This window comes from Globicephala melas, chromosome 2 (genome assembly GCF_963455315.2).
Source record: "Globicephala melas chromosome 2, mGloMel1.2, whole genome shotgun sequence".
Classification (NCBI taxonomy): domain Eukaryota; kingdom Metazoa; phylum Chordata; class Mammalia; order Artiodactyla; family Delphinidae; genus Globicephala; species Globicephala melas.
The window spans coordinates 29,589,038-29,615,183 of NC_083315.2; the positions used below are offsets into that span (position 1 = coordinate 29,589,038).

The 26,146-nt window shown below is 36.3% G+C and overlaps 1 protein-coding gene across 12 annotated transcripts in view; it reads right to left on the reverse strand.

Annotated features, from left to right (window-relative positions):
- Positions 1 to 26,146, reverse strand: part of ZMYND11 (zinc finger MYND-type containing 11) — a 140,333-nt gene that overhangs the window by 75,325 nt on the left and 38,862 nt on the right. For 11 of the 12 annotated variants that reach the window (XM_060293703.1, XM_060293702.1, XM_060293707.2 and 8 more), the window contains exon 2: positions 6,235 to 6,369. In XM_060293703.1, coding sequence (XP_060149686.1) covers positions 6,235 to 6,350 — 116 coding nt within the window. In that variant the 5' untranslated portion in view covers positions 6,351 to 6,369. Of the gene's footprint in view, positions 1 to 6,234; positions 6,373 to 26,146 lie in introns of those variants that run through there. The other variant, XM_030878362.2, reaches the window with a different exon arrangement.

Consider the following 26,146-nt stretch of genomic DNA (forward strand, 5'->3'; position numbering starts at 1 on the left):
TATAGGAGGATAAAACAACCAACAGGCAGTCACTGAAAAGCAAAGTGGGCCAATTTGAGAACAGCAGTTGAAACTGGGTAGGGTTTTACACACTTCCATTTGCAGGTAATTGATGGTAATTTGTGAATTCATGGTAAAGCCTTAAGGGGCTAGAACATAGTGAGACCTATGAACGCTCAAAATTAATAATCCAAAGCTCCCTTTCAGTACAGAGCTCCACAGTGTAGAGGAATTGCTAGTAATAAAAGTACCAAACACTACTGAAGTCTGGTCATAAAGATCTCCAATGTAAGGACAATGGGTACAAAAGAAATTACGATTCTGGAAGAAGGTACAGAAGAAGCAGGAAATCATGGTAAATATGAGGCCATATTGTTAAGCTCTTCATAAAAGTGACATAAGAAGATGCTTTAGAGCCATATCTAGAAAAACTATTCTCAACCACCTTTCCCTGACACAAGTTCTGGAAGCTTGATTTCACATGAAAGGACTGTGGTTGAAGAAGCAGGACATCCTTAAAATGAAAGCACGCCTGAGCGATGTGCCTATAACACAGATGAAAACTGTAACTACTATTTTAAAACACGTGAAAAGACGTTAAGAAGATGATGCTAAGATATAGAAAAGATATAAATCAGAATTAGAAAAACTCAGAAATGACTTAAACATGCGAAGTAAATGAAAAAATTCACTTCAGAAGTAAAAAGTCCAAAGTAAAAGGCACACAAGAGTGAGTACATAGCAGAAAACGTCATAAGTAGAAGTTGTAAAGAAAGAAAATATTAAAAACCAAAAATATATAGTAGCTTTATTTATAACTGCCCAAACTGAAAATTACAAATATAGAAGATAGGAAAAGAAACCAACACAGTATAAGAGAAGGTCCCAATAAATGACAACTAAACAAGATAATAAAAGTCCATGGATGATATATATACAATTGACCCTTGAACAACACGGGGGTTAGAGTCCGCCTCACCCCCAACGCAGTCAAAAATCTCTGTCTCCCTTTACAGTCAGCCCTCTGTATGTGCGGTTCCACATCTGGATTCAGCCAACCATGAATCACGTAGTACTGTGGTGTGTATTTATTGAAAGAAATACGCATATAAGTGGACCTGTACGGTTCAACCCATGTTGCTCAAGGGTCAAACTGTTATCATTTTTAAAGTAAAATTTTCAATATTTCAAAAAAACATATTAAAGGGACACTGTATACCCAACAAAACAACCTAGAATGACCAACACTGAGACACCGTCAAGTTCCTAGACTTCAAAGAAAAAAAAATCTTTGTGAACCTAGGCAAAAGGACAAAGTCACAACAGAAAGAAAATCAACTTGTCAACAGATTTTTTGATGGCAACGCTTTAAGCCAGAATAGATAAGATATATAAGAACCTCAGAGAAAGAAAATAAAAGCTAAGGAGTTTATATCCAACCAAATTCCCTTTTAAGTAAAAAGGCTGCAGACCAACTGTTATTATAACCTGCAAGAACTCAAATATTTGTCCCCAGGAAGTCTTGCTTATGAATCTACTAGATGGAGCTGCCACTATGTAAAACTATGAAGCTTCCTCAGAAAATTAAAAATAGAACTACCATATGATCCAGCAATTCCACTCCTGAGTACTTATCCAAAGAAAATGAAATCACTATCTTAAAAAGATATCTGCGGGGCTTCCCTGGTGGCGCAGTGGTTGAGAGTCTGCCTGCCGATGCAGGGGACGCAGGTTCGTGCCCCGGTCCAGGAAGATCCCACAAGCCGCGGAGCGGCTGGGCTCGTGAGCCATGGCCGCTGGGCCTGCGCGTCCGGAGCCTGTGCTCCACAACAGAAGAGGCCACAACAGTGAGAGGCCCGCGTACCGCAAAAAAAAAAAAAAAAAAAGATATCTGCACCCTCATGTTCATAGCAGCACTATTTACAACAGTCAAGACATGGAAACAACCAAAGTGTCCATCCACAGACAAATGGATAGAGAAAATATGGTATACATGCACAGTGGAATATTATTCAGCCATAAAAAGAAGGAAATCCCATCATTTTGTGACAACATGGATCAATCTTAAAGGCATTATGCTATGTGAAATAAGTCAGACAGAGAAAGATAAATACTATATGATCTCACGTATATGTGGATTCTTAAAAAACTAAACTCATGGATACAGAGAACAGACTGTTGGTTGCCAGAGGCAGGGGCTGGGGGTGGGCAAAATGAGTGAAGGTGGACAAAAGGCACAAACTTCCAGTTATAAGATAAATAAGTTCTGGGTGTGTAATGTACAGCATGGTTAACAATACAAAATTGTTAAGAGAGTATAAAAAGTTCTCTTCACAAGAAAAAAAATTTCATAACTAGGAGAGGTGATGGATGTTAACTATATTTACTGTGGTAATCATTTCACAATATAAACATATATCAAATCATTACGTTGTACACCTTGAACTAATACAATGTTATATGTCAACTGTATCTCAATAAAACTGCAGGGGTGGGGAAGTGAAAAACTTTTTTTAAAGAATGTACTAGAGAATGAACTTTAGATATCAGTGGTGAGCATGAAATACACACTTACTTGGAGAAGTAAGACTAAATGGCAGTTGTAAGGAAGAAAGTATAATACATAATTGCTATTTTCTGTGACAGTTTAGAATTTGCACAACTGTTTAAAGATGGGCAAGACAACTTATATGGTTTCCATGAAATGTATTATTAGTTAAGTGTTGATGCTATTATTCTCAGACAGCCTGGGATGAAACAATTGAGTAACTACATGATATTCTAAAATGTTATTATCCATGATGTCCTAAAGAATCATGACTCTTACTGTGTAAGAAAGGAGTTAAAGATTTTAGATAGCTCAGTAAAAACCCGTAGCCATAAATTCAAGGGGAAAATATCATTATGAATTCATAATGTAGTTTTTTTCTTTTACAATTATATGTATTTCCTAACTCGTCCACTAAAAGACCTAGAAAGAGAGACCAACCTGGCAGCAATGAGCACACTGAAGGCCAAAAAATGCTCTTGAAACATAATTTCTAACTGCGAGAAACCAGAGACCCTTGGAGAAATCAGTGGTTCCAGGACTGGAGCAGGGTGTATCCTAGATGAGCCTGAAAAAATTCTGTCATGTCAGAAAACAGAGAGGAACTTCAGGGGCCAACGTGAAGAGGCTCCAAATTGTCAAAGAAGGGAAAAGTTAAGCATCAATAGGGATTATACCAGAAACAGACTGATATATATCAAATGGATTGAAACGCATGAATTCCAAATGACAAAAAAAAAAAACCTAATTGGTTGCCATTAGAGGATGCTATTGTGAAAACTGGTAAATAAAAGAATCAGTTATTCTACCTTTCTGATATGAACGATAACACATGATAACCATATACTACATGATGGGAAGTTTATGTCCTTATAGAATTATTCCAGTTAAAAAAGAAAAGATAAAACTAGATTATCACTATTTTGCAATCCTTAATGAATTATTGGATCTAGCCACTGCATACCAGGCTTAGTACTAACCTCACCAGATGAAATACATTATGGCCTCCAGAGGGCAGAACACATCACCACCTATGAAGAAGTCTCACCCCCACCCCCAAGCCTTAGAATCAACTATTAATTTCCATGAGATGCAAAGGAATGAGCAGCAGGTTAAAGTACACCACAGGGATGAAACCAGTGAAGGCAGACTATAGGAAACAACAGAGCAAATGAACCAGGTCCTTAGATAAATAAATTGCAAAGGAAAACAACAAAAAAAGATGAATGAGAAACCTATAGATTAAAAGTGACTTAAAAGACATTTTAAATAAAAACAAGCAGAACTAAAACATTATACAGAGGTAAAGTATGGTATTTAGGATGTGCCAGGCTTCAAAATATAAAGAGCCATGACCCCAAAGCCCAAAACTTAATGCGTGACTGAAGCTGTACAGTTTGTATTTTTATGGAGTCACTCACCAGTCAAATATAGAATGAAACTTAATGACTACATATACATTCTTCACATCAACTCTACTAAAGCCTTCAGTAACTTAAGATATTTGGATAAAGATTAAAGATACCTCTATGTTCAGACTTAGTTGTAACTAAGCAGAGTACCTTGATTTAAAATTAATCTAAAGCTTGAAAAGTATTTACCTATTTAGAATACAGAATAAGATTATTAGACTTTAAAGCAAAAGATCTGACTTCCTGTCATAGTCCAATTCTTCTTCCTAACTTACCTTGGCAAGGGTTACGAGCAAGGAAATTAACACTGCTGAGAAGCCAAGGCACTGGGCTAGGCAATTATCTAGACAGCTCCTTCCCAGGGCTGACGGTCTGGCAGGGAAATAATTACACATGTGACTAGTGTTATGAAAGAAGTACAAGATGCTCTAAATGCACCCCCGTAATAAAAAGGAATATGACATACTCTCAGATGAGATGAGGCAGAAGAAACACTGGGAACCACTCAAACACTTACCCTCTGATTTTCTCAGTATTTTTTTCATCTTTAGATAAGACTGATGAAACAATGACTATTTGGCAGGTAAATGAATTTATTCATATCTATCTTAAGATCTATGGATGGACCTTAGGACAGAAAGGTAAATAAGCCTTGGCACCCTTAAGGTTGTACTGATGAGGAAAGGAGGAGAGAGAATGTTTATGGACAATCCATTGTGCACAACGAGAAGAGGTGTGCAGTGCTGTCAACAGCCTCTGCATCGCTCACAATTTAACACGTATACACATGTACACACGTTACAGTCATCCAAAGACTACTCTGACACCCATATCAGCAACCTTGTCAGCCAAACTCTATACATGTCACCTGGAGATTCCCACAGCTTCCTAGAGAATGTCCCTAGAGCTTTCAGAGAAAGATGCCATGCATTAATAAGAAGTAATAGCCTGTAAAGTTGAAATAGCTCAGTCAAGATTAAATGACTTTAATTTAAAAAATTAAATCCAAAGATTTCTACATTCTTCTGTAAGTAATTTTTGATATACATAAACTATGGGTTTTTTAAAAATCCCAACCACAGGAAAATCCTTAAGGCTTTTTTTCCTTTGAGGTTGTTAAAAAAAACTTTTATTCCAATATCACCAATATTAAAAGTAATTTAATTATTATGTACTATTTATTTTATTCTTATTTTCCACATAGCTGTTACCTATTTTTTTCCCTTCTATTCACCTATAGGAGCTAGGAGTTGTACATGGACAACTTTAAAATATTCAAAGGGTTAAATATAGAGTTAAAGCAATATACAGCATCATCTTTCTTTCTCATGTCCCTTCCCTCTCAAGTAACCTTTATAATCTTCTTCACTAGAATATGGCTAAGTGACAAAAATCTGATACTTAACTTTGTTACTTATTAATAACGACAAAAATAAGCACTTAATTAAATGGGCTTTCGTAAATCATCTGTTTTCCATTTTTATAGGTAGCATCTAAAGAATGTGTTGGAGAAAAAGTATAAAGAAATTCTATTTAAATTACGAAAAAATATCAAACATTTTAAAAGATTAACTTTATTCCTTTAAAAATACCAAACACAACAAAATCAAGTTCTATTTGAAGACTCCCTTATAATTAGTACATCACATGTAAATAGAGTATTCATACAGTAGTCTAATTTTTTTCTATTCTGAATCTTGGACTGCCAAGATAAACAGCATTGGAAAATTAAGAACTTTCTTCTGTCAACTGAAGATATATTTACTCTAACTTCTAAAATATAAAATGAAATTGTTAAAAATTCTTGGTTAGTGTGCTACAAACTAGTAAGATGTTACTATACCTACACCAAGCTATATGGTAGCATATATTATTCATACATTAAAATGAATAATGAACAGTAGACTTTTAGATAGCTTACATAAAAGCAAGTGATTAACTAAAAGCCTTTTTAACAAAAGACTTAAATAAGGACTTGTTTTCAAGAGCTAAAAAATTTTTGAGAAGTATAAATCTATTAGTGTACTATTGGAAATAGTACACATTGATACTTTACTTATCTAATATTCATTTATACAACCTCTAAACACAAGTTGCTTGTGTATGTTTCAGTATTTATTTCCCTAACAACTTTATACTCCTGTAAGGCAAAGTATCTAGTACTTTGTAATATATGTTAATTAGCATAATAAATAAATAAATAATCTTTGGATCTTTTCTCCCAAAGTCTTATATAAAATTTTACATAGACTTTTTTTGTTTAAAATTACTTACTTTGTAATACGGTCAATGTTGGCAATTTGCTTCTGATTCCGTATAATCTCAATGGCTGCCCAAAGATGCTGGATAGCTTTTGTGTCCGCCTGCCGTCTTTTTGTTAAGCGTGCCATGACCTGTTTACTCCTTCAGCTGTAGCAATATACAAAAACATAAGGGAAAAGCACGGGTTACAAAATGAATTATCATCAATATAAGTAACACTCTCAGCACCTCAATATATAGTATGGCCAACTTTTTATTTTATTTTCTACCATCCACATCACCAATTACTCCATAAAACTTTTCATTTCATTACTTCACAAAGAATGACACTACAAGACCAACAGTAAAAAAGGTCTTCCCAAGAAGAATGAGTGGCCATCTTATACCAATATGTCAAAGAAATACATTTAAAATTTATTATAAAGCAAAAGTGTTACTATATAAAATTTCATTTTTGATATTACATTGTGTGTAATTTGACAGATCAATGCAAAATGGAAATTAAATGTCCGAATTAGAAGTACTTTAGTTTATTATACTCATGGTTTAAATATTTTAATTCAATATAGACATACTGATAATGAAAACAACATTCCTTTTTTTAAAAAATAAAACCATAAACAGAAAATATAGAATAGTTGTTTCTGGCTGAGGTGTGAAAGGCTGGGGGTTGGTATACCAGAGGATGACATGGATGGACCCACATTATTAGAAATGTTCAGATGCTTGGATGAGGTGTTGGTCATTCATTATGTTATTAGGAAACAACATTGCTAATTTATTCAAATTTCAATATTCTGAATAGACTGAGGAAAATGGCCACCAGCTGTGTCCTTGCAAGACTGGGGGAATACACGGAGTCGCAGCCTGAATGTCTGATGAGAGATGGTACTGTAAGAAGAGGCCACACGCCTGGACTCTCCACTGGGCACAGAGGGACCTGTTAGGCACCGAGACACCTGACCCCTAAATCATACAGGTTATGATGTTGAGGCCCTTAGGCATAGGTAAACATCAAAGTTTTGGGGATGGCTGAAATCTCCTTGACCTGACCTTTCCTATCTTTTAAGAGGAGAGAATAAAAAGGAAAATTCATTCTTAGCACTTCATTGTATTCCATGACTGGCCAGGAGAGCCTCATGAATCTTTTTCTCCACCTCTACATTTCTTTTCACAGCTAAGTCAATTCTCCCTCTTTCTCCAAAAAACCCAAATAAAACCAGCAGTTGCCATTAAAGCTTAACTAGAGACTCTCTTCTGGTGAGTCTAGGATCAGTTAGGCTCCTGAAATAAGAAAGTGCTTTTCAGAATTACAAAACAATTAAGAATCAAAAACAACAGCAGCATTCAAGTTTTAAAGAAAACTTAAGGAAAATTAGTTGGTTCAGTATAGACTTCAATATAAAATTAAGAGATTTTTTAAATTATAATTATTATTTATGAATGTCTCTGTTCTAGAAAGTAACCACTTTAAAATGTACAGAAACTTCTCAGTTTAAGTGCACTTGTATAGGAGTGTCAACTTTCCAAATCTGATAAGCAATATGGTATGGAATTTATTGGTAAGAATATAAAATGTTAGAAAGTGACATCTAATGGTGAACTGTAAAAATACAACTTGTCAGATTATACAAATACTCGGATAAAAGAACAAAATTTCAGTCATTCTTGCACACTTAAAAAAATGTTGCCTATTTTGTGTAAGGCAATAGCTAAACACAATGAAGTATTTTAAAATGTATGAACTCTAGTCCTTGACAGAAAAAAACAAAACTCGCAAAGGCAATTTGACATATACATGGAACTACTAACTGTAATGTCATATATGACATAAATGGTACAAAATATATGTTGTGAGAATTCAGACAAAACAGATACTACTTCTAGCTTAACTAACACTACAAGATGGTAAATATGTGGGAAAATACAAAATTTCTTAATTTCTTGAAAAGATAATTGGCTGTTTAAAGCAAACAAAAATAATTGTTAGGTATCATTAGGTTTATAACATATGTAGAAGTAAAATATAGATGACAACCCAATAGCACAAAGGAGGGGAAGGGGTAGTAAGTAATTATATCATTGTAAATTCTTACGTTTTATGTGAAATGGTATTTATTATACTAATTCAAGAGAAACTATGTTAAATCAAGGATGCGTATTACAATCCTTGGAACAAACACTAGAATACAAACAGGTACAGTTGACATATATATAACTCAACTGATGTTTTCAAAATACATATAAAGTTAAGAATAGTTTATTCAGAAATACAAAGATATATAATGGCAAAGCTAACATTTACAAATACTAAAATAAATAGCAAATATAACTATTTACATAACAACCAGAAGAATATAGTAGACTAGTAGCAGAAATTCTAAAAGTGATGTCACTTAATTCCTAGAAATGATTAAACTCAAGATTAAAGAATTAAGCAATGCTACACTTCAGGAAAACAGATGTAAAGTTAAAGCCAAAGATTTTTGACATCTACCTACACCGAGTCACACAGGTAGATATGCCTGGTAATGAAGGTACACCATAAAGAACACGCTCATAGTTATAGAACACTGCAAAGATGCAAACCCAAGTCAGGTGAATACAGTGAAGCTTGGATGCATGTTATAAAAGTACCAAAAACAACCTGACTTATTAGGACAAGATCTCTTTAAAGTACAATCACTGAAATTCTCCTTTCTTATGAAATCTAAAATCATTCATTTCAGGCATGCTTGTTACATGTTAGGCATTCTATGCTCTGGGAATATAATAATAAGGTAAACAAAAATCCTTCCATTAGCTAGTAAATATGATTAATAATGTGGCTAGATATAAGGAGAGTAATTTAGGTGTTTGTCAATAAAAAGAAAATCTTAGAAAATTAGTTTCTTATATTCTAGGCACCTACAGCTTATCATATAAGGCCTTTAATTTATTTTGGCCAAACCAAACTTTAGTCTATTGTACCTGAATGTATATTATATTTCTACTAAACTGAACTACTCAAAATTTCTAAATGTGTCCCCAAACTTCATAACTCTATCCCTTTGTTTAAGCAGTTCTCTCTGTCTAGAATGTTCTCCCTGCCCCTTTACTAATTACTAAAAATTCCCTGTTCTTTCTAGGACTTACTACGATGCAAATGTTGCTGACCAATGCTTTCACAAGAATCATACTCAATTCTCTTGTGTCTTCTAACTGTAATTTGTTTATTCATCTCTTACAAATGTATTGCCTTGTACAAATAATTTTAAATTCCTAAAAAGAATTTATTAATTCAAGTAAGGAAAAGACGTGTCTTATTTTTCATCTGTCTTCCAAGGTGCACAGCATAGTTATGAACATGATAAACTTTTGATATAGACTTATATAATTAAACTTCTCCAGTTATATTATATAAACAATAAAGTCCCAGAGTAAGCCTTCGTTTATGTTATATCAAAGATTAAGACATCAAAAAGAAAGATCAGAAAACTTGTAGAGATACACAATATAGTCCTCAATCTTTTTTTTTTAGCTCCAACACATCTGAGGAATATGACAGACTCGCAGTGATTCTCAAGAGTTCTATAGTTTAATAAAAAAAAAAAACCCAAAAACTTCCCAGTAAAATTACCAATTTCGTTTATTGTGGTAAAATACACATGAAATGTACCATCTTAACCATTCTTAAGTGTACAGTTCGGTGGTATCAATACATTCACATTGCTGTGCAGCCATCACCACCATCCATCCCCACAACTCATTTAACCTTGTAAACTGAAATCCTATACCCATTAAACACTAACTGCCCATTACCCACCCCAGCCCCTGGCACCCATGATTCTACTTTCTGTTTTTATGACTGTGATGACTCTAAGTACCTCAAAGAAGAGGAATCAAGGATTTGTCCATCTGTGACTGGCTTATTTCACTGAGCATAGTGTCCATGAGATCCACCCATACTGTAGCGTACTGCAGAATTTTCTTCCTTTTTAAGGATGAATAATATTCCATTGCATGTATATACCACATTTTCCTTATCCATTAATCTGTGGATGGACACGTTTTAGCTATTGTGAATAATGCTGCTATGAACATGCGTATACAAAATATTTCAAGACCCTGCTTTCAATTCTCTTGGGCAAATACCCAGAAGTGGAATTGCTGTATCATATGGCAATTCTATTTTTAATTTTTTGAGGAACTACCATACTGTTTTCCATAGCAGCTGCATCATTTCATATACCCACCAATAGTGCACAAGGGTTCCAATTTCTCCACATTCTCATCAACACTTATAATTTTGTAGTTTTTTGACACTAGTTATTCTGATGGGTGTAAGCTGGTCCAAGTAACTTTGGCAAGCCTCCAGGCAATACCAGTAATTCTCTATCCTTACAAATCCAATTTAATGCAATCCCTTCCATCTATGTAAGTACCTTGTTTCCTATCATACAAATGCTACAAATGGGGGAAAAAAAGATAAAAGAGAAAGCAAATCAGGAAAAACTTATAAATAAGTAAAATCAAACAAGGAGTTTTTGGTGACACATACATATATGGGGAAACTTTTTATTGCAAGGAAATGATAAACATGATAGGACAAGAGAATAGTTGAGGGGGGCAGGAAAAAGAGGCTGCATTGAGGAGGAACACACTGGGAGAATACACAGCATCAAATGTGTTCTGATTTTTACCCCTCTGGTGGAGGGGTGCAAGTTTTTGTTTTATTTTTATGTCATCTAACAAATATATAAATATTTTAAAGTATTTACATCAAATAATGCATAAAATTTAAAAATTAATCTCATTGTATAATGTGCATTTCTTTGCGACTTAGTTCAGGTTAAAATTTTCCCAAACTCTACTAGCAATTTGAAGTTACTTTTTATTGATAGTCTATTCATGCTATTTTCCCATTTACATATTAATTTCTTCACATATTAAAGTTATTCACAAAATACTTTTGTCTGTCTTTTAGTAAACATCAAATGAAATTATAATGTTGAAATCTAGCTATGTATTCCCCTTATGGTCACCTTTAATGATTAGAAGTCCTTCCACACTCAAGTCTGAAAAATATTCAATTGTATTTTCCTCTTTTATACAATTTTTTTTAAATACTGACTTCTTAATCCATCTGGGAATAACTTTTTTTATATCTTTATTGGAGTATAATTGCTTTACAATGTTCTGTTAGTTTCTGCTGTACAACAAAGTGAATCAGCTTTATGTACACATATATCCCTATATCCCCTCCCTCTTGAGCCTCCCCTCCCACCCTCCCTTTCTCACCCCTGTAGGTGGTCACAACGCACCGAGCTGATCTCCCTGTGCTATGCAGCTGCTTCCCACCGGCTATCTACTTTACATTTGGTAGTGTATATATGTCCATGCCACTCTCTCACTTCGTCCCAGCTTCCCCTTTCCTCCCTGTGTCCTCAAGTCCGTTCTCTACATCTGCATCTTTATTCCTGCCCTGCCACTAGGTTCATCAGTACTGTTATCTGGGAATAACTTTTCTAAGGTATTAATATTAATAAGCTTTATTTTTTTAGAGCAGTTTTAGGTTTACAGCAAAATTCAGCAGGAAATACAAAGAATCCCATACCCCCACACTCCCACAGCCTCCCTGATTATCAACATCCCAAACAAGAGGGCACATGTCTTAAAATCAACAAACCTACAGTGACACACCGTTATTACCCAAAGTCCATAGTTAACTGCTGGTGGTGTACATTCTATAGGTTTTCACATACGCATAAAGACATTAAAATGCTATACAGAATAGTTCCTCTGTCCTAAAAGTTCTCTGTGCTCCATCTAGTCATCCTTCCCTCTCCCCACAATCCCTAGCAACCATTAATCTTACTTCTCTGCTGTTTTACCTTTTCCAGAATGTCATATAGTTGGAACCATACAGGATATATAGCCTTTTCAAACTGGCTTCTTTAACCTAGTAAAATGGATTTAAGGTTCCTCCATGCCTTTTCATAGCTTGAAAGCTCATTTCTTTTTAGTCCCAAATAATGTTCCATTGTCTAGATGCCCCTCAGTTTATTTATCCAGTCAACTTGAAGGACATCTTGGTGGCTTCTGTATTTTGACAATTATGCATAAAGCTGCTATAAACACCCTTGTATAGGTTTCTGTGTGTAAGTAAGTTTTCAGCTCTTTTGGGTAAATACCAAGGAGTATGACTGCTGAATTGTACACTAAGAGTATATTTCGTTTTGAAAGAAACTGACAAACTGTCTTCCAAAGTGGCTGCACCATTTTACATTCCCACCAGCCATGAATAAGCGTTCCTACTGCTCCACATCCTCATCAGCGATCGGTGTTGTGTTTTCGATTTTAGCCATTTTAATAGATATAGTGGTAAATCAATGTTGTTTTAATTTCCAATTCTCTAATGACATATGATGTTGAACATCTTTTCATGTGCTTACCTTCCATCTGTATATCATCTTGGTGAGGTATCACTTCAATTCTTTTGCTCATTTTTTAATCAGCTTGTTCATTTTCTTAATGTTGAGTTTTAAGACTTCTTTATATATTTCTACCAGTCTATGGCTTGTCTTCTCATTCTCCTGACACTGTCTTTCACAGAGCAAAGGTTTTTAATTTTAATGAAGTCCACCTTATCAATTATTTCTTTCATGGGTCATGTCTTGGTGTTTTATCTAAAAAGTCATCACCATATCCGAGGTCATCTAGGTTTTCTCCTGTTATCTTCTAGGAGTTTTATAGTTTTGCATTTTACATTTAGATCTATGACCCAGTTTGAGCTAATTTTAGTGAAGGACATAAGGTTTGTGCTTAGGTTCATTTTTGTATGTGTGTGGTTGTCCAGTTGCTCCAGCAGCATTTGATGAAAAGACTTTGCTTTGTTGCATTGCCTTTGCTCCTTTGTCAAAAATCAGCTGACTATATTAACGTAGGTCTATTTCTGGGCTCTCTATTCTGTTCCATTGATCTATTTGGCTATTACTTCACCAATACCACACTTTTAATTACTATAGCTTTATAACAAGTCTTGAAGTTGGGTAGTATCAGGCCCTGATTTTGTTCCTCTCTTTCAATACTGAGCTGGCTATCTGGGTCTTTTGCCTCTCCATACAAACTTTAGAATCAGTTCATCGATATCCACAAAATTATTTCCTGAGATTTTGACTGGGATAGCACTGAATCTATAGATCAAGCTGGGAAGAACTGACACCTGGACAATATTAGTCTTCCTATTCATGCACAAGAGTTACCTTTCCACTTATTTAGTTCTTTGATTTTGTTCATCAGAATCTTGTTTTCCTCAAATAAATCTTTTAATAATATTTTTGTTAGATTTATACCTAAGTATTTCATTTGGGGGATTCTAATGTAAATGGTAACATGTTTTTAGTTTCAAATTCAACTTGTTCATTGCTGGTATATAGGAAAGTGATGAGACTTTTGTATATTAACTTTGTATCCTACAATCTTGCTATAATTATTTCCAAGAGTTTTTTGTCACTTATTTTGTATTTTATTCATAGACAATCATGTCATCTGCAAACAGAGACAGCTTTATTTCTTCACTCCAAATCTGTATACTTTTATTTCCTTGTCTTCTCTCATTGCATTAGCTAGGAATTCCGAACAATGTTAAAAATGAATGGCGACAGGGGACATTGTTCTTGATCTTAGTGGGATACCTGTGAGTTTCTTACTGTTAAGTATGGTGTTAATGTAGGGATTTTGTAGATAGTCTTTATCAAGTTAAGGAAATTCCTCTCTATTCCTAGTTTGCTATAAGTTTTAATTATGAATGGGTGTTGAATTTTGTCAAATGCTTTTCTGCATCTATTGAAATAATCACATGGTTTTTCTTCTTTAGCCTGTTGATGTGATAGATTACGGTGACTTTCAAATGCTGAAGCAGCCTTTCACACCTGGGATAAATCCCACTTAGTCGTGGTATATAACGTTTTTTATACAATATTGGATTCAATTTGCTAATAGTTTGTTGAAGATTTTTACATTTATGTTCATGAGATTGGCCAATGGTAGTTTTGTTGGGGTTTTTTTTCCTTCTTGTACTGTCTTTGTCTGATTTGTATATTAGGGTAATACTGTCCTCAAAGAATGAGTTAGAAAGTATTGTCTCTGCTTCTACCTTCTAGAAGAGATTGCAGAGAACAGGTATAATTTCATCCATAAATGTTTGGTAGAATTCGCCAGTGAACACATCTGGGCATGGCTCTTTCTGTGTTTGAAGGTTATTAATTACTGATTCAATCTCTTTAAAAGATATAGGCCTACTCAGATTGTCTACTTCTTTTTTTTTTTTTTTTTGCGGTATGCGGGCCTCTCACTGCTGTGGCCTCTCCCATTGCGGAGCACAGGCTCCGGACGCGCAGGCTCAGCGGCCATGGCTCACGGGCCCAGCCGCTCCGCAGCATGTGGGATCTTCCCGGACCGGGGCACGAACCCGTGTCCCCTGCATCGGCAGGCGGACTCTCAACAACTGCGCCACCAGGGAAGCCCTGTCTACTTCTTTTTGTGTGATTTTTGGCAGATCTGGCCTTTCAAAGAATTGGTCTATTTTACCTAGGTTATCAAATTATCAACTTTTTCACCAGTTATTCATAATATCCCTTTATTATCTTTTCATGGTCCAGAAGCAGTAGTGATTGCCCCTCTTTTATTTCTGATATTAGTAATTTGTGTCTTCTCTTTTTTTTTTAGTTAACCTATCTAGTAACTTCTGATTTTACTGATCTTTTCAAAAAACTAGCTTTTGGGGGCTTCCCTGGTGGTGCAGTGGTTGAGAGTCGCCTGCCGATGCAGGTGACACGGGTTCGTGCCCCGGTCCGGGAGGATCCCACATGCCGCGGAGCGGCTGGGCCCGTGAACCATGGTCGCTGAGCCTGTGCGTCTGGAGCCTGTGCTCCGCAACGGGAGAGGCCACAACAGTGAGAGGCCCGCGTACCGCAAAAAAAACAAAAAACCTAGCTTTTGTTTTGATTTTTTCTATTGATTTCCTACCTAAAATTTCATTGATTTCTGTTCTAATTCTTATTTCTTTTCTTCTGCTTACTTTGAATTAATTTCCTCTTCTTTTTCTTGCTTTCCAAGGTAGAAGCTTAGATTGCAGATTTTAGATCTTTCCTCTTTTCTATTATAGACACTTCTCTCAAAGCACTATTTTCACTGCATCCCACATTGTGATAAGATGTATTTTCATTCTAATTTAGTTCAAAACTTTAAAAACTTTCTCTTGAGATGTCTTCTCTGACCTGTGTGTTGTTTAATTTCCAAGTATTTTAGGGTTTTGAGCTATCTTTCTGTTTTTGATTTCCGGTTTAATTCCATTGTGGGCTAACAGCAGACATTGCAATGATTTCCATTCTTTTAAATTAATTAAGATAGACCAGAATGTGGTCTATCTTTGTGAATGTTCCATGTGAACTTGAAAAGAATGTGTATTCTGCTGTCATAGAATGAAACAGTTTATAGGTATCAATTATATCCAATTCACTGATATTGTTGTGAAGAATTCAACTATGTCCTTACTGATCTTCTGCCTGCTGGATTTGTCCATTTCTGACGGGGGGGTGAAAAGTCTCCAACTATAATACTGCATTCATCTATTTCTCCCCACAGTTCTATCAGTTTTTCCTCATATATCTTGACACTCTGTTGTTAGGCACAGAGACATTAAGGAATGTTATATCTTAAGAGTATTGACCCCTTTATTATTATGTAATGGCCCTTTTTATACCTGATGACATTCCTTGCTTTGAAGTCTGCTCTGTCTGAAATTAGTACAGCTACTCCTACTTTCTTTTGGTTAGTGTTAGTATGGTATATCTTTCTGTATCCCATTTCTTTCAATCTATGTGTGTCTTCATATTTAAAATGGGTTTCTTGTAGACAACACAGAGTTAGGTCTTGTTTTTTGATCCACTCTGACAATCTCATCTTTTTATTGCTATAGACTACTGACATTTAAGGTAATTGATATAGATGGATTACTAGTATCTCTCAGATTTGTTACTGTTTTCTATTTGTTACCTTTGTTCATTGTGCCTATTTGTCTTCCACACATTCTGTCTTTTGTCATTTTAACTGAGAACTTTATATGTAACAATTCTCTCTTTCTTACCATATTACTTTTTTTTTTTTACTTTTTTTAGTGGTTGCAATATACATTTACAACTAACCCCATGTTTATTTTTCTGACTCACATGTAGTACAAATACCTCATATCCCATGTAGAACAAATACCTCATAATATAAAATATTCCAATCTCTCTCTTCCAAACCCGATATTGTTTCCTGTCATTCCTTTCACTTATGCATAAACATACAAAAGCATGTACAGTTGACCCTTGAACAACATGGGTTTGAACTGTGCAGGTCCACTTATACGTGGATTTTTTTTTCCCCCAATAAATACTACTGCAGTACTACATGATCTGCAGTTGGTTGAATCCACAGACGTGGAAACGCAGATGTGGAGGACCAACTGTAAAGTTATATGCAGATCTTCCACTGTGTTGGGGGGCTGGTGACCCTAACTCCCACATTGTTCAAGAATCACTGTACATGCACATAAGCACACATAATCAAAAACACTGTTGCTATTATTTTGAACAGATCTTTTAAATCAATTAAGAATCAGAAAAATAAGTTTATTTTACCCTCATTTACTCATTCCTCAATACTCTTCTTTTCTTTACGTAGACCTGAGTTTCGGACCTGTATTGTTTTCCTTTAACATTTGTTGTAAGGCAGTTGCAAACCTTTAACATTTGTTCTGGCAAAAAACTCCATCAATGTTTGTCTAAGAAAGTATTTCCCCTTTACTATTGAAGGATAACTTCACTGAGTACACAAAAGTCTAGGCTGGTGGGTTTTTTCCCTCAACAACTTAAATATTTCATTCCACTCTTTTGGCTTGCATGGTTTCTAAGAAGTCAGATGTAATTATTACATTTGCTTCTCTATAGGTAAAAGGGTTCTCTTCTGCTGGCTTCTTCAGGATTGCTTCTTTTTCCGTAATTTTCTTAAGTTTGAAAATGATATACCTAGGTGTAGTTTGGAGGGCATCTATCTTGCCTTTGGAGGGCATCTATCTTGCCTGGTATTCTCTGAGCTTCTTTTATTTTTTAATATCTTTATTGGAGTATAATTGCTTTACAATGTTGTGTTAGTTTCTGCTATATAACAAAGTGAATGAGCTATATGTATACATTCTCTCCCTTGAATGTAGTTTGGTGTCTGACATTAATTTGGGGAAATTCATAGTCATTACTGCTTCAAATATTGTTTCTGTTCCTTTCTCTTTCTTTTCCTTCTGGCATTCCTATTATGTTCTTCATGTTCTGTTTTACTTTTTTTCAGTCTTTTTCCTTTTTACTTTTCAGTTTTGGAAGTTTCTGTTGTCATATCTTCAAGCTCAGATGTATTTTCCTAAGCTGTGTCCAATCTACTAATGATCCCACCAAAGGCATTCTCCATTTCTGCTATGGTGTGCTTGCACTCTAGCATTTCTTTTTGATCTTTCTTGGAATTTCCATCTCTTTCAGTATACATGTAATCTTAAATATTGTCCACTTTTTCCATTAAAGCTCTCAGCATATTAATCAACTTTCTAAAAAATTCCTGTTCTGATAATTCCAACATCCCTGCCATATTGACCCACGTTCCAATGCTTGTTCAGTCTCTTCAAACTGTTTTCTGCCTTCGAGTATGCCTAGTATTTTTCTGAAAGGCAGACATAATGCATTGGGTAGAAGGAACTTCAGTTAAAGGCCTTCAGTAATGGGAGGGAGCTGAGTATTTCACTTCCCCAGGTCAGTTAGGCTCTAACCAAACACCAGATGGTTAGACTCTGGTAAAACAGTTTCTCATGAGGGCACACCTTGTTAAGAAGAACAGAATGCTCTGGCATATTTAAAGCTGGTTCCTTGTGCCTACCCATGATGGAATCATGAGAGGATTGTTCTCCAACAGTCTCTGTGAGAGTCTGGTAGAACTCCTAGAGGAAAACCCCACAGAAGTGTGAGGAGCCCCTCAGACTGGGTCCCACTGGGTTTTTCACTCAGACTTTTCTGCCCTGAGCCTCCAGCAATTTGCCAGTTACATCCAGGTCTCATTACCCCAGCACTGGTTCCTGCAGAGGTTTCTGTTGGTGGGTTGTTGTAAGTTGTGATTCTATCTGCCTTTCTGTCTCTCCAGCTTCCGTGGCAGCAATTCATCCTGTGGCCTCACTTTTCTCATGGATCTCAGTAGATTTGTTGATTTTACAGTTCTTCAGTTCATTACCTGCTATTAAGATAGAGTGACAACTTCTAATCATCTTACATGTCCAACCAGAAACTGTGGAATTACTGTTTGAATATGACTTAAGATGAAAATATATGTCTTCATAGAGGTCATCAATTGTAGTAGAACAATTTATTGAAAGATTTCTTCCTTCTCTAATGGAATGTGATACATTCCTAAATTATATATTAAATTCTTATCTATACTAGCATTAGTTTCTTTGATGTGTTTGGTCTTTTGTTAGTATCCCATAATTTTATTTAACTTGTTTTATTATTATTATTAAGTTAAAGTTATAATTATCAAGTTGTATTCAGTTATTATTTATTATAGCTTATTTATTATAAGTTACATATATAAAAGTTATAATTTGAATCAATTCCATGTTGTCTTTCATTGCTACATAATTATTTCATATGTGAGTATTATCTGCCCAACATTATCAGTTTTTTGAAAGAAGGCCGTATTTTAAAACTTCCTTATGTCCCTAACAAATTCTACCACAAACTGTACACTAAAACACTTACTCATTGAATACATTCCCCAATAAGTCTTGAGGGAAAATAATAATAATAATACAGGGAAGAGGAATAAAGCTAGCCTTTAATAATGATAAATGGTTGACTAGGTCTTAAGTAGACTCAAGAACCTCCAAAACAATCAGTTGCTGCCCAAATTCCATATGTGACAAGCAGAGAAACAAACTTACAGGAGGAGTTCTAGATGATGCAGTTATTAGACACAGACTTTAATTTTATACTTGATATGTTCAAGAAATTAAAAGATAATTCCAGCAGAGAACAAGAAGCAATAAAAAGAAACTAAATGGAAAGGACAGAACTGAAGAACTACAATACCTAAATCACTAAACTGATGGGTTTCGCATCAGATTAGATACAGATGAACAGAAAATTGGTGAACCTAAGAACTATTTCAAAAGAAAATATCCAGAAGAAAGCACAGAGAAAACAAGAGCATAAGAGACATATGAATATGATAATAAGGCTTAACTTATATTTCACTGCAATCCCAAGAACAGAGAAAAGAAGGGAGCAAAATTAACTTTCAAAGAGATTGTGGCTGATAATTTTCCATTACTGACAAAAGATGTCAAGCAACAGATTCAACAGTCATTACCAGAACGCAAAATCAGATTAATGCAAAGACAACTACACCTCGGCACATCACAGTAAAACTGCTGAAAACAAAAAGACAAAAAGAAAAAATATTTTAAGCAACCAGAGGAAAAGTCATAATGCCTTCAAAGGAGCAATAATACAACTGCAAGTTGACTTCTCAACCAAAACAACAAAAGTCAGAAGATAATGAAATAATATCGTCAAAGTGCTCAAAGGCTGTAACTGCCAACCAAAAACTCTATGCCTGCAAAAAAGAAAGGTAAATAAGATATAGTTTATATAAACCAACACTTCATCACCCGCAGTTCAACAATACAGAAATTAAAGATGTTCCTCGCGCAGAAGGAAAAGAATCCCAAATAAAAAGTCAAACTGCAAAAAGGAACTGACGACCTTTATATACTGAGAACACAGTTACTACCTCTAGAGTAATCAATAAAAGGACAGTAAAATAATGAATACCTACCAAGCTTTTGATGGGGAAAAAAATAATACAAAATGCTTTATCAACACTACCGCCAATAAAGAAGAAAGATAAAGGAGTAAGATATATAAAAGCCATATATTATGATGATAGATTTAAACCCAAATATATCAGCAATTACATTAAATCTAAACAGAGAAGCTTCAATAAAAGATGGCAATTTTGAGCCTGAATTAAAAACTATGATAAAACAGAAATCTAGCTACATGCTGCTTGCAAAAGATACATCTTAAATACAAGGACATAAAAAGTTTGTAAAGAAAAGAGTAAAAGAAAACAAAAGTACCATCAAAAATATCAAAAAGAAAGTTGGCAAGAGTGTAATAATGTAAAGTATTGTTAAGAAAAAAGAGGGTCACTTCATAATAATAAAAAGATCCAGCTTATTAGGAAATGTTCTAAATTTTATGTATTTAACATAATCTTATAACACATAAAGCAAAAACTGACAAAACTGAAAGAAAAAAATAGGCAAATCACAACAGGAGATTTTTACGTACCTCTCACAACCACTCATAAAACAAAGAAAAAATTACTAGGTATATAAAAGATTTACAAAAACATTTAACAAATTTGACCTGATATATACAAACCTCTGCAGCCAATACCTGCAGAATACACATTCTTTTCAAATGCACATGGAATTTTTACAAAATTGATCATGTGTCGGGTATAGCAAGTCTCAACAAATTTCAAAGGATTGAAATTATACAGTCTGCTCTCTGCCCACAATAGAACTGAAAAAGTCAGTAACAAAAGATAGCCAAAAAAAAAAAAAAAAGGAAATTCCTATGTTTCTGAAAGCTAAAAAACATCTCTCTAAATAGTTAACTTTAAAACTTCACAATAAAAATCAGGAAATATAATGAAAGGAAGAAAAATGAAAACACTAATTGTCAAAAGTTCTGAGATGTACTTAAGTTTATTGCCTTAAATGTGTTAATAAGAAAAGGAGGGGCTAAAAGCAGCTACCTCAAGAAATTACAAAATAAAAACTCAAATCAAAAATGTAGAAAAAAATTACACACACACACACACACTAAACAGAAATCAATGAACTAGAAAACAAACATACAAGACTTCCCTGGTGGTCCAGTGGCTAAGACTCCATGCTCCTGATGCAGGGGGCCCAGGTTCGATCCCTCGTCAGGGAACTAGATCCCACATGCTGCAACTAAAAGTCTGCATGCCACAACGAAGATCCCGCCAAATAAATAAATAAATATTTTTTTAAAAAAAGAAAACAAATATACAAAAGAGAGATTCACTAAACGGAAAAGTTGATTCTTCAAAAGGGCAAAATTGACAAGCTCCTGGTGAAACCACTAAACAACTACCAAAAGAGTTGTTTTTATTTTCATAACTTTAGGAGGTGGATCCCAAAAGATCTTGATGCAATTTATGTCAAAGAGTGTTTTGCCTATGTTTTCCTCTAAGAGTTTTATAGTATCCGGTCTTACATTTAGGTCTTTAATCCATTTTGAGTTTATTTTTGTATATGGTGTTAGAGAATGTTCTAATTTCATTCTTTTACATGTAGCTGTCCAGTTTTCCAAGCACCACTTATTGAAGAGACTGTCTTTTCTGCCTTGTATATTCTTGCCTCCTTTGTCATAGATTGACCATAAGAAACAGAAAATCTGAATAAGCCTACATAACTATTAAAGAGGTTGAATAATAATTTAAACCCCCTCCCCCACAAAAAAAACACTCCAGAACCGGATTGCTTCACCTTAGACTCCACCAAACATTTCAAAAAGAAAAAAACACCAATCTTATAGAAACTCTTTCTGAGGAAAGAAACATGTACAAATTTGTGATATGAGATCAATGTAACCTTGATATCAAAACATGACAAAGAACACTAAGAGAAAGTAAAGTTAGAGACCTATCTCATTCATGAACATGAATGCAAAAATCCTAAATGAAGTACTAGCAAATCAAGTTCAGCAATATACAAAGAACAATACAGTGTGACCGTGTTTGTTACAGTCATAGCAATTCATACATTAATAGACTTAAAGAAAATAACCATATAATCAGCTCAATAAATGCAGGAAAAAACTGAATAAAACTCTTCATTATAACCAAAACTAAAAGCAAAATAGGAATAGAGGGGAAACGCCTTAATCTGAAAAAGGGTACCCCTATAAAACCAACAGCAGAAAAACCATACTCAATGAAATGTTGAAAACTTTCTCTCTGCAAATGGGAATGTGTGATGATATCATACTCACCACCTCTATTCAACATTGTACTGGGCTCTTTCCTTAATTTCTCTCTGCTCTTCCATTGTTAGTGTACAGAAATGCAACAGATTTCTGTGTATTAATTTTGTATCTTGTAACTTTACCAAATTCATTGATGAGCTCTAGTAGTTTTCTGGTAGCATTTTTAGGATTTTCTATGTATAGTATCATATCATCTGCAAACGGTTTTACTACTTTTTTTCCAATTTGGATTCCTTTTATTTCTTTTCCTTCTCTGATTGCCATGGCTAGGACTTCCAAAACTATGTTGAATAAAAGTGGCCAGAGTGGACATCCTTGTCCTGTTCCTGATCTTAGAGGAAATATTTTCTGCTTTTCACCACTGAGTATGATACTGGCTATAAATTTTTCATATACAGCCTTCATAATGTTGAGGTATGTTCCCTCTATGCCCACTTTCTGGAGAGTTTTTAATCATAAATGGGTGAACTTCCAGAAAGAGAAATTAAAACAACAATCCCATTTACCATCACACCAAAAAGAATAAAATACCTAGGAATAAACCTACCTAAGGAGTCAAAAGCCCTGTGCTCCAAAAACTGTAGGACACTGACGAAAGAAATCAAAGATGACACAAACAGATGGAAAGATCACGTTCTTGGACTGGAAGAATCAATATTGTCAAAACGACTATACTACCCAAGGCTACAGATTCAATGCCACCCCTCTCAAACTACCAATGGCATTTTTCACAGAACTAGGACAAAAAAATTTTTAATTTGTATGGAAACACAAATGACCCCAAATAGCCAAAGCAATCTTGAGGAAGAAAAATGGAGCTGGAGGAATAAGGCTCCCTGATTTCAGACTATACTACAAAGCTACAGTAATCAAAACAGTATGGTTCTGGCATAAAAACAGAAATAGAGATCACTGGAATAGGATAGAAAGCCCAAAAATAAAACCAATGCACCTATGGTCAATTAATCTACAACAAAGGCAACAAGAATATGGAGGAAAGACAGCCTCTTCAATAACTGGGGCTTGGAAAACTGGACAGCTTCAGATAAAAGAATAAAATTAGAACATTCTGTAACACCATACACAAAAATAAACTCAAAACGGATTAAAGACCTAAATGTAAGACCAGACACTATAAAACTCTTAGGGGAAAACATAGGCAAAACACTGACATAAATTGCATCAAGATCTTTTTGGATCCATCTCCTAGAGTAATAAAAATAAAAACAAAAATAAACAAATGGGACCTAATTAAACTTAAAAAGCTTTTGCACAGCAAAGGAAACCATAAACAAAAAAAAACCCCACAGAACGGGAGAAAATATTTGCAAATAATGCGACAAGGAATTAATCTCCAAAACATACAAGCAGCTCATACAGCTCAATATTTTAAAAAAAAAAACACAATCAAAAAATGGGCAGAAGACCTAAACAGACATTTCTCCAATGAAGACATACAGATGGCCAGTAAGCACATGAAAAGATGATCAATGTAGCTAAACATTAGAGAAATGCAAACCAAAACTATGAGGTATCACCTCACACCAGTCAGAATGACCATCATCAGAGTCTACAAACAACAAATGCTGGAGAAGGTGTGGAGAAAAGGGAACCCTCCTACACTGTTGGTAGGAATGAAAATTGGTGCAGTCACTATGGAGAACAGTATGGAGGTTCCTCAAAAAACTAAAAACAGAGCTAACACACGATCCAGCAACTGCACTCCTGGGCATATATCTGGAGAAAATTCTAATTTAAAAATATACATGCGGGACTTCCGGGAAGATGGCGGAAGAGTAAGACGCGGAGATCACGTTCCTCCCCACAGATACACCAGAAATACATCTACGCATGGAACAACTCCTACAGAGCATCTACTGAACGCTGGCAGAAGACCTCAGACCTCCCAAAAGGCAAGAAACCCCCCCACGTACCTGGGTAGGGCAAAAGAAAAAACTAAACAGAGACAAAAGGATAGGGACGGGTCCTGCACCAGCGGGAGAGAGCTGTGAAGGAGGAAAAGTGTCCACACACTAGGAAGCCCCTTCGCGGGTGGAGGCTTCGGGAGGCGGAGTGGGGGAGCTTGGGAGCCGCGGAGGAGAGCACAGCAACAGGGGTGCGGAGGACAAAGCGGACAGATTCCAGCGCAGAGGATCGGGCCGACCGGAACTCGCCAGCCGAGAGGCTTGTCTGCTCGCCCGCCGGGGCGGGCGGGACTGGGAGCTGAGGCTCCGGCTTTTGTCGGAGCGCGGGAGAGGACTGAGGTTGGCGGCGTGAACACAGCCTGCAGGGCGTTAGTGCGCCGCGGCTGGCCGGGAGAGAGTCCGGGGAGAAGTCTGGAACTGCCGAAGAGGCAAGAGACTTTTACGTCCCTCTTTGTTTCCTGGTGCACGAGGAGAGGGGATTAAGAACGCTGCTTGAGAGAGCTCCAGGGACGGGCGCGAGCCGCGGCTAAAAGTGCGGAGCCCAGAGACAGACATGAGACGCTAGGGCCGCTGCTGCCGCCACCGGGAGGCCTGTGTGCGAACACAGGTCACTAGCCACAAGCCCTTCCGGGGAGCCTGTGCAGCCCGCCACTGCCAGGGTCCCGGGATCCAGGGACAACTCCCCCGGGAGAACGCACAGGCGCGCCTCAGGCTGCAACTTCTCGCCGGCCTCTGCTGCCGCAGGCCCGCCCCACACTCCGTGCCCCTCCCTACCCCCGGGCCTGAGTGACCCAGAGCCTCCGAATCAGCGGCTCCTTTAACCCCGTCCTGTCTGAGCAAAGAACAGACGCCCTCCGGCGACCTACACGCACAGGCGGGGCTAAATCCAAAGCTGAGACCCTGGGAGCTGTGAGAACAAAGAAGAGAAAGGGAAATCTCTCCCAGCAGCCTCAGAAGCAGCGGATTAAAGCTCCACAATCAACTTGATGTACCCTGCATCTGTGGAATACCTGAATAGACAACCAATCATCCCAAATTAAGGAGCCCTGTGGATGAAAGGCTCTTGGTGCTGCAGCCAGGAGTCAGTGCTGTGCCTCTGAGGTGGGAGAGCCAACTTCAGGACACTGATCCACAAGAGACCTCCCAGCTGCACATAATATCAAACAGCAAAAATTTCCGAGAGATCTCCATCTCAACGCCAGCACCCAGCTTCACTCAACGACCAGCAAGCTACAGTGCTGGACATCCTATGCCAAACAACTAGCAAGACAGGAACACAACCCCACCCATTAGCAGAGAGGCGGCCCAAAATCATAATAAGTCTACAGACACCCCAAAACACACCACCAGACGTGGACCTGCCCACCAGAAAGACAAGATCTAGCCTCATCCACCAGAACACAGGCACTAGTACCCTCCACCAGGAAGCCTACACAACCCACTGAACCAACCTTAGCCACTGGGGACAGACACAAAAAACAACAGGAACTACGAACCTTCAGCCTGCAAAAAAGGAGACCCCAAACACAGTAGGATAAGCAAAATGAAAAGACAGAAAAACACACCGCAGATGAAGGAGCAAGATAAAAACCCATCAGACCTAACAAATGAAGAGGAAATAGGCAGTCTACCTGAAAAAGAATTCAAAATAATGATAGTAAGGTTGATCCGAAATCTTGGAGATAGAATGGACAATAGAATGGACAAAATGCAAGAATCAGTTAACAAGGACCTAGAAGAACTAAAGATGAAACAAGCAACGATGAACAACACAATAAATGAAATTAAAAGTACTCTAGATGGGATCAATAGCAGAATAACTGAGGCAGAAGAACGGATAAGTGACCTGGA